Source organism: Rattus norvegicus, chromosome 4, assembly GCF_036323735.1.
Source record: "Rattus norvegicus strain BN/NHsdMcwi chromosome 4, GRCr8, whole genome shotgun sequence".
NCBI lineage: Eukaryota > Metazoa > Chordata > Mammalia > Rodentia > Muridae > Rattus > Rattus norvegicus.
This window is the reverse complement of record NC_086022.1, coordinates 178,692,219-178,705,561: the sequence shown is the minus strand read 5'-3', so window position 1 is coordinate 178,705,561 and position 13,343 is coordinate 178,692,219. Positions and strand designations below refer to the sequence as shown.

Below are 13,343 nucleotides of genomic sequence, written 5' to 3'. Positions count from 1 at the left end.
TGTATTGTTTAATTTTGTTTTGGTTGTTGCTGATGTTTTCTTTTTCTTTTTTCTTTTTTCATTTTTTTTTTGGTCAGTGGGATGTTAATGTTTTTATTTATGTTTTCTTTTTCATTATTTTTCTACTTCTATAATCATCATCGTCGTCATCATCATCATCACTACTATTTCGATATGCCTCACTGTGTAGCCCAGACTGTCCTGTGTCCTTAACCCACTTGGCTCACCTGCCCCAGTGCTGGTCCATTCTATTTTAATTATCAATGAAATGCCTTATCACTTCCCTTTAAGATCTAGTCATGCTATTATTGGATGCCCTATGAAAAGTTCTGACAACTTCCTGTGGCAGTAATAGCCCATGTTTGTCCTTGAGTTTCCTATACCATCAGCCATGTCACCCCATGGATCAACTGAATGGCTCATCTTGCAGAGGTCTCCAGCTTGCTTCGGGAGGGCCTGAGGGCAGCTTGCTCTTTAGAATAGAGGGTTTTTTTTGATCATTCTGTCATACCTTCTTGCTCATCTATGAGTGTCACCAGTGGATTCTATAATGTTTTCCTTTCTCAATATCTTCTGGCATTCTTTTGGAACCTTTTAAAGTAACACTGAGGTTTTCCAGAAGTACTTTCCTATGGTATAGATACTGGTGATGCTACCTCCACAGCCTTGAGTGCCCTCGGGACAGGTACAGGTCAGGCTTCTAGTACCCAGGATGCTCTCCCAGTCTGGTCATCTGTCTGGAACCGGCATAAGCAACCCAACTGTACATGCATAGATGCTCTTCTGTAAGATCTGGGGAAGGTGCTCTGGAGTCAGCTCAGTCTGTAAACTGCTTGACCCCTTCCTGTGAGGCTGCCTTCAGTCTTTGAGGACTCTCTTAAGAAAGCCAGGTGTGGTGACACATGCTTGTGAGCCCAGTGCTGAGACAAGTGGTTCCTTAAGGTCAAATGGTTAGTGGGCCTAATATACTTGGCAAGCTCCAAAACTAAGTAAGACCCAGTTTCCAAAAAGATAACAACATCCAAGGTTGTTTTACCCCTTTCCCACACAAAGAGAAATATATATATGTGTGTGTGTGTGTGTGTGTGTGTGTGTGTGTGTGTGTGTGTGTATACATATATATATATATATCCAACACAAAGAGAAAAAGATTTTATATATTATACATATATATACATATATATATGCATATATATATGTATATATATGGAGAGAATAGAGAGAGAGACACAGAGAGACAGAGAGAGAGAGAGACAGGCATACAGACAGACAGACAGAGACAGAGACAGAGATGCAGTCAACTTTCCCAGGCTTGAGAACTCCTTTATTCTGACCATATTACTTACCGTGGAGTTGCCACCCAGCCTAGGATGTCATCCCTCTGTGTGTACTAATTGTTACAGACCTGACAAACATTGACATATGTTTACCCGTCACATCAGCCTTCCCACCGGACTCTGAGCTTTAGTCCACGGCTATCTGTTCAACAGATCCGTATCAATCAGGTTCTGATTTAGTTGTTAGAAGTTTTGAAGGTCACGATCCCTCCCCACCCCAGTGAGCTACTGGACATTTTGATGAGGGTTGGGAAGTACAAAGCAGGAGACTGCAAGTGACATTCAAGATGCGAAGTCACGCTCTGCTAAAGCCTTAGGGAAAGCATCACCCACATAGTACATGGACAGTGTCCCCTAAGAGGTAAGGGAGCAAACCACACAGCCACCCAGCCAAGGGGTCCCAAAAGGAGGCTGCAGCAAATGCTCAAATACAGGAATAGCTGTGAGAGAGACATTACAGCAGGCTCAGTGTGCTGAACAGAAAGTTAGGAGAGAGCTCCGGCGAAGGGTGACAGAGCACAGGAAGAGATGACAGGGAAAGCAGAAGAGCAGATTACATGGGCTGGCAGTCGTGATGTGGCCTCTGCCTTGTACGCTTGAGTGGGGCAGAAGGGTTTTCAAAGGATGAATAGCATGACGTGCTGTCTTTAAAAAGTCTGTCTATGGACACTAGCTTATGATAGCCCGGGAGAAGAAAGAGCAGAAGCCAAAGAACAATGAATAAGAGGCCGTTGCATCCATCTAGCTGAGATTCTGGCTTAAAACAGGAGCCGGGAGGGAGGGGTTGACTTGGCCTGGTTATGGACATGCTCTTGAGGTATCTCCAGAAGGGAATAGGGGTCAAATAAGGTGAAGCTCTATAAGAGACAATCAAACCTCAGCAAAGGAGTAATATTCTTCAAACAAGGAAACAAGCAGACGAAACCCCACTTTTCTTCTTACCTGTCTTCAGAATGGGATAAATGCTCTTTTCTATGCAGTAGCAATGAGGGCTGTGAGATAGCATATGTGTTCTGTAGCCATGAGAGGAATGGCAGTCTGCTCTGTAGTCATGGAGACCCACCCCTTCCTTTTACCTTTTACCCTCAACATTCTAATACAGAAGTTAAAGGAAATAGTTGTGTAATAAAAAAAACAATAGGAGAACCCCATCTTCCTTGGAAGACTATGGTGTAGAGTTGTCTAGAGGTCTGAGGCTACTTTTCTTGAGTTTCCTGTAAATACCACGGTACTTGAAACCATCTATATGCCTCTTGGTCTTTGCAAATACACACTCATCTTGGCAGACATGCACAAAACACACACACGGCCTACCTTCCCTGCATTCTTAGGTACCTCCTACAAATAGGAAGTTGCTAAACAAATAAACACAGAGTCCCATGGGGTCGTAGCTTGCGGTGTTCATAATGCTGAGTTCACACAGGAGAGGCTGAATGCAAGTAGGTGGGAAGGGACTGCTCTTGCCTCAGTTGGAAAATCCCCAAGGCAACCATACGCAATTCTGAATCTCCATTAACGTTAGGGCTGTTGAAATTGAAGCATCCTCAAGTACATGCTGAGTATGTGCCTGGATAGATGTGTCTGACGCTTGAAACACAAGTGCCGGCCATGGGAATGAGCACAGATGCATTTGGCACACGTGTGAAAGTGGACAAGGCGGGAAGACATTTACCTTGAATCTTTGAAGACTGACACATACCATTATGGTGCAGAATCAAAAGAAGGGAGTTGTTGAGTGATAGAGCCAGGAGGGAAAATTCAAGACCAAAAGTGGTGGAGGGTGGACTTCTAATTGGATTGAAAGGGTGTGGATGACACACTCTGAACAGGAGAAATAGAGGTGATATTAGAGTGTGCAGGTGACAAGAGGGTGTGAAGGACTGCTGCTTAAGAAACGTGTGCCGGGGGCCAAAATCAGGGTATTATTTACTCTACACCAAACAGCCCAGAACCTCATTGAGGATGCTAGTATCTTTGATGCCTTGTGGTTCCCTGAACTTTTTCCCAGCCACCCCTCTTTTTTGGCAAAAGGCTTTCTTTTACAGAATGATTGACAGTGTTGTTGCTACATCTCTGTGGAGAATAGTAGTTGAAACCCTTGCACATCTCACTAAGATGAGGCCCCGGGTAGGCTTTAAACAAGGTGTAAGTGGTTGCCGAGACCGACTGATGACTTGCTTGACAACCTGGCTCCTGGAAGGGTGGTTTCATCTTTCAGCTGATGTCAGATCTGGCTGCGATGGGCAGAAGGTTGGTCCTCCCTACCCCGGGTCCCACTGTGTTGTCACTGCTCTCTGTCTCTCCACAGATCGCAAGGCAACAGCAGCAGCTTCTGCAGCAACAACACAAAATCAACTTGCTCCAGCAACAGATCCAGGTCAGAGATCAGCGTTTCAGCGTCCTCCCACTTACAGTCCGTCGTTCCTTAGGCTAACATAATTTAATGGTGGTGACCCCCAAGCTGGAAGTCATTTCTGGCCCAATTCTCTCTATGTTGTCTGTGTGGTACAAATTTCAAGTGGTGGCTCTGTCACAGACGACCAGACGTTGTCTGGCAGCCTCTCTCTAAGGAAGCTGCCAGCAATTTCTACCTCATGCCTAGGAGGGCTCATCGTGGAATGCTATCTATTTCACTGATTTATGCTTTAGTGTTGGAAGATGAATCTGCAAACATTCCTAGTCGGGTAGGTGCAAGGACCCAGCAGAAAGCTGCACTGGGTTTGGTTAGAAACTCAGAGGTTCTGTTGACATCAGATCGTAATCCTAGTGGGGCAGAGAGAAGGCTCAAGGAACAGTGCGTTGTGGCAGATCTTATGGTGGTATTGCCTGGGGAAACCAAGTCCATTTTTATTCTATGTCCACAATGTTAACGGACATTAATAAGGAAGGTGCCTGCCATGGTAGTGAGTGATGAAATTAATCATCAGACTTCTAATAATCGCTAGAGACATGAACTTTGTGCACTTTGAACTGCCTTTTCTGGTAGCACTTCTGTCTTAGAGATTTGGAGAGTAAATGATACCATCATGAAAAGTCTAGTACTGGAGTCCAGTGAGGTGCGATCCCATCACCCAAGGTGGAGGCTAGGCGCCCAGGAGTACCAGGGTTGCTTAGGATACATAAGACCTCATCTCAAACATTAAAGAGGTAACAACCATCACCTTCCCCATAGGGTCAAAATGTAGGGCATCTGCCGAGCATTTAAAATCTACTATCCAAGGATCTAGAGCATGGACCAGTACATGTACTTCTAGCTTCTTGGAGTATATCTATCTGCCTGGATGCAACAGTTGGGTCCAGGATTAAATTATTTTTTTCTTCTCTGGGAAGGAATTCATCATTCTCTCGAACTTTTCTCTTGAGGGTGTGGTATTTTATATTGTAAACATTATAGAAGCAGATGCAAAACCGATTTCATTCAGTTACCAAGGAGGCTTTGAATTATTTGAGAACTACGTTTCTTCCCTTTCACCTGGTGGGGTCAGCTACTCTCTGTCCTAGAACGCTCAGGCTAGTGTTTAGCCTTTCAGGGTCCACCCTAGGCAGGAACTGCCATAGCCTAAATCGCACTTGCTATCTGAAAACAGTTATCTATTATTCTGATCTCAGTCTCCTTGTGTTGCTGCACAGTGTAGAGATGTACATTCCACCGGGGGTTACTCATGCCCACTGCGCCTTCTGGGTTGTATTGTGCCATTGTTGTTGCGTCCAACCTCACGAAGCAATGTGCTCCAGTTACCACATCACGGAACACTGAGCTGTGCAGTTGTCTTGGCCACAATTAAGCTGCCCCCGAAACTCTTTGTTGTAACTTCAAATACTAAAGGCACTCGAGGCGTTTGCCATTCACCCTAGGTTGGACAGTTGTACTCAAGGAACTCGACGGGTTTGTTTGAAGACTTGCAGCTAGAGAGCTTCCCACAGCCCTGGCTGGCATGTTACAGGACAAAATGATGCTATTTCTCAGTGTTCACCTATGTCTTTAGTGTGATTCTCTGAAGGTGAGGTTAATTTCGGCATCTTTTCCCCCACTTGAAACATTTCTTTCAGCTGAAGGAAATGAATGAATTTTTACCTCTATGCTCAAATACCCACATTAAAATCACTCTTGACCTATGAATTTTATCTTCTTGACCCTCATGAACAGAACGAAGATAAGTTTGGCTCTGGAATTGCTTATTATTCTGATGGAAAACCCCCAACGCAGATTCGCACGTGAACTGGTTTCCTTAAATTTCTGAGTATCAATTCTTTATGAAATGTCTTTGGCTCTTAAAAGCAACATTTGTTCTGAAATTCATAATTTTAATTGGATTGACCATTCTTTTTGTATATTTCTTGGTAGAGGTTTGGTGGGGTTAACTTCTTCTGACAGGGTGATTCACATGACTCCTTGAGGTTAAGAGAAGAGTTAAAGGCTTCTGTTATGTTTTGATCACAAACAATGATCTCTGTAAACAAAGCATTTGTCATAACACGAGAACTTTCTATCTTCCCTCGAGAACATATCCAGGTCTCTATGAGAAGTGGTGCTGGGACCGTGGAAGAGTCAGCCTTCTTTTTTCTACACAGCAGCAATATCTCCTAAGACCTCTTAGTCTTAAAAAAAATTGACAGCGTGTGTTTCCACCTGTTGTATTTAGCTCTTAGTGCACAATAATAAAGAAAATGGCATTCACAAAGATTACAGAAAGGGCTATCTTCCCAGGTTTGTTTGTGTTTTGTTTTGCTTTAGAGTCTTGTGTTGTTCCTGGCTTTTCCTTTTTTCCTCCACTTGAACTTTCTACAGTAATAACTTTTTATAGCGTATTTCCTGATTTCCTTTTTACAGTAAGTCTCACTCCCATCTGATGTGGATGTAACTCTGTTCCACATAATAAACCAAGGCTGGCAGTCCATCTTGACCTGGGTCACTGTATGGACAGGAAACTAAGTGACCTCCACTCATCTTTTCTATGACAACAAATCACTGTCCCCAGAGATGTGCCTTTCTTTCCTTGCTAGAACATCTGAGGAGATAGAATATCTGTAGCTTTGGGGGAGGTGATTAGAGGTTGCCTTAGTTTATCAATGTTTGCCCGTTTTTAATAGCACTGGGTAGGACCTCATTTTCTTGGTAGTAAACGGTGTTAATCCAACAGTGATCAAGTGGTGAGGTCCTTTGACATTTTAAGATAACCTGCAACTTTTCAGGTGCATTTTTCTCGTGTTCTCATGCAGGACATTATGTTTAAACCTTAAGAGAATCACATAATTTACTCATCTGTTCAGACCAACTTTTATACCATTGTTCACTGTGTTCTCTTCTTGGGAAGAGAATTAGTCATTTATAACTCGCTGCTACCATTTTTGACCCATAAGGTAAGCAAGCAGGATGAGTCACAGCTCTGGCTCATTGACTCTGCCCAGGGCTCTGTGGGAGGGAATGAAGCACCCTGTTCCTCTGATGTTCCCACTGGGTAGTGAGAGTTCCACTCTGCACCACAGGAAGAGACTCTGGCCTTAGGTTGCCCCTCCAATGGTTCTCTGAGGAGAAGTGCTCTGACTGACCTGCCCTTACAGCACCCTTCACACTGCTGAGCTTTGTTAGATCCATGGCCCCTGAGGCACTGGCTTTTGTCCTCTGAGGTTCTTTTTCTCTCATCTGTAAAGTGGGAATCATGGTACCTGAGTAGGGCTACCTTTCTCTGAAGGAAATTGCTTATGAGCTAAATCAGTAGGGGGAAAAATGAGTTCTAGTATTTCCAGGGCTGGATGATCTAATTATTATTTCTAGCCACTTACCGATTTCTAGGAACACACACATGCAAACTCTTCCACATATAAATGAGCACTCCCACAAATATGCACTCATATACATACTCATATACATGTGTGCACACAGAGACATACATATATACACAGAGATTCGTACACACATGTGTATATACATATAACACTCACACAGAGATACCTATATACACACACAGTCACACACATACATACATAATCACACCCATGTACATGTATGCCTACACATGCACACAGACATATTCATATATACAAAGAAAAACATACACATGTATAGATACACATACAGAAAGACATATATGCATGCATATATGTACACAGTCATATACATACATAAATATGTATATACATAAACATACATATTCACATACCCATGGCATATATATACATATATATATGTGTGTGTGTGTGTGCGTATGTATAAATGTATATATAAATATATATAAATATATATCCACATGTAGAGAGGCACATATCTACATACCTGCATTATAAAGGAATATATATATACAAACACATGTACACACACATATACATATACACAATCTATGTGGGGATCATCCCCAAAATTGATCATACAATGTTCCAAATTCATGGGATCTTAGAACTTCAAGAGATTCTCCTAGAAGGTTCATATTGGACCCATCCCTCATGATCACATTTGTGATCTGAAACACTTAAGGTTTGTTTTTTTCCAGTGTCTGAGAACTGGGGACAGTGGCTACTTTCAAGCATCCTAAATTTTGACCCTATTCGCTTTTATCCTACCAATATTCTACCATTTAAGGCTTAATGACCCAACATGGAAAATGCTACCCCCAACCCCCAGAAACTTAAGCTTACAAAGTCAAAATGCAACTTCACTTAGGCACAATTGAATGATTAAGTTGCAGTCCTGGGTTCAACCAATTTGCGATAAAGGCTTCATTTTATTGGAGCCAAAGTTCTCTGAGCTCATTAGAATTTGGGTAATTCTTGATAAATTATTATGCAGAAAGAAACCTACTGAAGCACCGTATTGAAAATATAATAACGTTAGCAGTGACATAATCGCGCTTGGCTGGCCTGCTGATTTGTGATTTCTTTCTCTGAGTGTGGTAAGTCAGAATCATTTTACTCCCTCAATAAGACCCCCCACACATCCAGGAGCACAAAGAGATTACAAGGTAACCTTGTCTCTTTGGGAGACTGGAAATGCCAAGAATAAACAGCAGGCCATTAAGGTTGCATTTCAGCCTGAGAAGGGAATGCATTAACCCCTCGAGTTCCAGCTAATATTGTAGTGTTAGAAGTACAAATCCCGTGACCAGACAATATGTGCATAGGTGACTAGATGACACGTGGAGGTAGAAGTCACTTCAAGAGCTACCCACCTGTTCTTCTGTCCTTCGCTTTCTGCAAACAAAGCTACTTGGGCAGAAAGGTGGTATGTCCTGACACAGAAACAAGGGGACCCAACTGATGGGGACCCAGACGAGATACCTGGAACCCATGTGAGCCTTCTACTTTAATAGGTATGCTGGCAATAATCTATGGACAGGATTTCAGACACTTCCACCATCTCCCTCTCTAGGCAAAGTTGGGGAGAGAGAGAGAGAGAGAGAGAGAGAGAGAGAGAGAGAGAGAGAGAGAGAGAGAGCGAACACAGCAGGTCGATATGCGTCTATATCATCATGTCTATCAACAGAGCACGTGTTATATGGTGAAATGAGCACCCCAAATGATGAAAGCAACAGTGTCAAGCGTACACCTCTAGAGTATACTTACTTTCCAACAGACCCTGGTCTTTATCTCTTCATAAGACAATACAATGCTAGTGTAGTGGTCTACATCTGTCATGTTAATGTGGGGGCGGGCAGGAGGACTACCATGAACTTGAGGCCACCTTCTCCCAGCTCCGTCTGGAACCACACAGTATAGTATGTGTTCACTACAGAAGTCTAGCCCTCCTCTGGAACCTCTATCTCTTCTCCCCTGCATTCCTGTTGAGTCGTCTCTTGGCACCTGCCTTGTCAGACAAGGGCAGCCTCTCTCCTCTCACTCCCAGAAGTCAGTTGCTCTTTTCCATAATATTCTCTAAACAGCGGATGTTATATATGTGCTTTACCTACAAATCTTCCTGACAGTTGAAAATCAGGCAATATTCACGTTGAAATATAAGGAGATGGACTGGCGGGGCATCTGACATCTTTCTACGCGGTGTTTTGCTACTCTGTGTTTTCTAATAGCCTTCACTTTTTTTCTAGTTCACTCTTCATAGTTTTAACCTTATTATCTCCTTAAATGTCTGCAAAGCCTTAAGAATAAGGGAAATCTCCAGAACCCCCATTCTCTGGTGCTTTCTTGATCCTTCCTTTGGGGTGGATTTATTGAAGAGTCTTGGTTGTTTCTGCAAAGGATTAAAAGGTTGTCACCATGATTTTTTTAACTTGTTCATATCACTATTGATAACATAATAAAAAAGTGATGCCTGCATTCCTCTTAAGATAATAACTGTATTGAAGTTATGATAATAACAGCATTGGGAAGTTCTAAGCTGGGCTTTGAAACAAACCCTGACTTGAGCTCTTTACCAAAAAGGTAGGGCTGGGGCTGGGGATAGAGGAAGGGAGGTCCTTTACCAGAGGAAATCCCTTCTGTCCTCCCTTCTGTCCTCCCTTCCTCCCTTCCTTCCTTCCTTCCTTCCTTCCTCCTTCCCTTCCCTTGTCTTTCTTCCTTTCCTTCCCTTCCCTTCTCTTTCCTCCTTTCCCTTTCCTCTTTCCCTTCCCTTCCCTTCTTTCTGTATTGGGGCCATTTTCCTCTTCAGGTAATTCTTTCATCAGATGTTAGTATATCTGAAACTTGAACCAGAAGAGTCTGCAGAAAAATGCACTTGGATCATCATATCCAAGCCTGCCCTTTGTCTGATGAGCTACTCTGTCACAAGCTGCAGATGTGGCCATTATATAGGACAACAGAGTCCAGCCCAGAAAAAAGTGACAGCAGGTTTCCCATGAGCCCCAGCTTTTTCCTGGTGTCTACCTGTGGGCAGAGTTAGTTGATCCATGTCCTCTCAATTTACAAAGTAGGGCCTGTATGCACTTAGAAAAGACCATGGGGACATGCCTGTCACCAGTGGAAACAGCACAGACCAAAGCAAACAGAATTCAGGGCAGAAGTCAAAGCTGGCCTGAAGTGAGCCAGGGCTTCTGTTTGTTTTGCCTCTGTGGGGTGGCAAAGAAGTGCTCCTGGGTGGAGGGGTCACAGAATGCAGAGTGCCCGAGCTCCTGCTTATAAAGAGAATTCACAACAACAGTCAATTAGAAAGCAGTGAAATTAGCAGAATGTTAGCAGGTGATCTGGTGCATGAAGACCACAGAGAGGTCACAGGTCAGAGCCTGTACCCCAGGCACCTGCAGCACAGAGAAAAGGTGAATGGGCTCCTGGCTCCTAGACACAGGGGCTTCTTGTGTGCTTTTTAGCTTTTGCTGGCGAGTATTCAAGTAGCTTATAAACAGAGTCAAACTAATCAGTGTTTTCATTTTTTGTGTATGTTCACGTGCACCTGTGTGTGCTTATGAAGAAGGGTCCATTGGCTCTCAGCTGAGACCCTGGGAGCATAACTTGAAAAGCTTGAAATATCAAGCAAGCTTATCATGCCATAGTCCTTTTGTTTCAGGAAGGAAAGAAAACTCACTGAACACTAAGGAGTCAGAGTACCCGAAGTCACAAGCAGTGTCTCTGTTTTCACTGTAAAGGAGAAATCCTGTGCCGAATGTCCAGGAAGTGGTAGATTCAAAGCCATCCTAATTCTTAAGTGTGAAGCAACACTTGGTGAACATGGAGAATTCTGCTTTGCTTTCTTGTGATACTATTCAGATAGCACATACACACACACATACACATGTACACAGAGAGATGCACACATATTCACATACATATAAATACATACACACACACACATATATACATAACACATGGGCACACGTATATATACACACATACACATACACATACACACAGAGACAAATAGACACACACACACATATATACATAACACACGGGCACACACATATATACATACATACACATACACACACAGAGACAAATAGACACACACACGTATACATAACACACGGGCACATGTATATATACACACATACACATACACACACAGAGACAAATAGACACACACATATACACACATAGAGAGACAGATATATATAGACACACAAATGTACACATACATACATATACATATACACATATACACATATACATACATACCACATATAGACACACACAGACACACACACATGCATATACACACACAGACACAGGCACACACACATGCATATACACACACAGACACAGGCACACACACATGCATATATACACACAGACACAGGCACACACACACATGCATATACACACAGACACACACACACACAGACACACACACACGCACACACACACGCTAGCTTCCTATGCCATGTTTCAGCTGTGCTTTGTGAAATGTAATACAATTTGCCATTCACAAAGGTTGACTCTCCCTCCATGATGCTCCATCCCTGGCTTCCTTGTTGTGGTGCGTTTACATGGCATTTTGAAAGAAATATTTTACTCCTTAGTTTAGAGTTCTCTCTCTTCAACTTGAATGTACATCCCACTCCCTCTCTAGCTTATTCAAGTGGATGCTTAACTGTTCTTCAAACCTCAGTTTTCTAGAGCATAGCCTTCAATTCTTCCTAAAACCCATTCTCTGCTAATCTGAACATTGCGGAATCTGAGATTATTTGTCTCTCCCTTAGAAGACATCCTAATTCTCATTTTCTCCAGCACATTAACACTGGTTTCTCTTCAGAACCGAGTATTTCTCCAACGTCCTGCACTGACTTCCTAACCGAGGTTGTCAACCTCTCTCCTCTAGCTGATTGCCACAGTCCTCACTCTCCATCACTGAATCTCTTCCTTATACCCAGCATTAGCTACTTGGACTCACCCCACCAGAGACCTGACGAAAACAGAGCAGAAGGGTTTGTTTGGGCTCAGGGGCTCAGAGAGTTCATTCTTGCTTGCTTTGCCCCCACTTCCTTGGACAGAATATCAGGGTGGCAGGGGTTACAGTGGTGGCTGAACTTCACTCCGTCCTAAGCAAGGAGCAGAAAGAAGGAGATGCAGGAAGGACCTAGATGAATACCCAATGAGATGCCTCGGTGACACAGTTCCTCTAGCCAGGCCACACCTCCGGTTATCGACTACCAACCAAGATTACCATCCGTTAATGACTCATTCAACAGAACACTCCATCGATGAGGCCCTCTGCCCTGTGATCTCTGGAAACAATGTCGACACACTGAGCATCCATCACTGATCCCTTCAGCACCCCTTACTGATCAAACCGAGGACAAAACTAACCATCAGAGGCCATCTAGAAACGTTTACATGTTACTGCCTGTAGTTGAACCCAATTCACGCTACTCAAATGGATCCTGGCAGCCACAGTGGCTTCGTGCATGTTCCTTGCTACAGGCCCCAATGTTCTGGGTTTCCAAGTGAAAGACACACACACACACACACACACACACACACACACACACACGCATGCACACGCACACGCACACGGCCTTTATATTTCGATATGCCTCAAACAGCTCAATGGCTGGACCACTTCCTAACCTCCGTGTGTTCCCTTCTCTGATATTCCTGAGTTATTACTAAAATCTGTATTCTATCTTTGCTGCCCTGGACCTAGACTTGCAGCCCCCTCAGATGCATTCCCAGCTCCTACCTGACACTATCTCTCTGTCTCCTGCACCTCACAGGCCTCGTGTCTCTCTCTCTCCTTTTTCCTTCTACCTCGTTCCCTTGCCTGGGAATCCTAAAAGTCTCGCCTCTGTCTCCCACCCCAGACATCGGCCACCAGTAACTTTACTTAATGGTAACCAGCTGGGGGCTGAGTTCCCTCAGTTTCTTATGTGCAGATGGGTGGGTTCTCATGCAGTTTTAGGGACCAGATTAACATAATACAAGCGGCATTAGACCAAATCCACAACAGTTAGCAGTGTCATATTCTCGATCTGGGTATTCTGTAAACATAGTCAAAAGGGTTTCACTTATAAATGCATACTCCTCAGCCTGCTCCAGTAGATTGACTCTGCCACTGTCTCACCTTGGTCCTCTCACCCTCCTCCCTCTGAACATCAGTCCTTCCTGGTTTTCAGAAACAGGCCAGGA

The 13,343-nt window shown here is 43.6% G+C and overlaps 1 protein-coding gene across 11 annotated transcripts in view; it reads left to right on the top strand.

Moving 5' to 3' along the window:
• The window catches only part of Sox5 (SRY-box transcription factor 5), a 955,415-nt gene that overhangs the window by 762,125 nt on the left and 179,947 nt on the right, over positions 1 to 13,343 (top strand). For all 11 annotated transcript variants that reach the window (NM_001415822.1, NM_001415823.1, NM_001271267.2 and 8 more), the window contains one exon: positions 3,646 to 3,714. In NM_001415822.1, the coding sequence (NP_001402751.1) occupies positions 3,646 to 3,714 (69 nt within the window). The remainder of the gene's footprint in view (positions 1 to 3,645; positions 3,715 to 13,343) is intronic.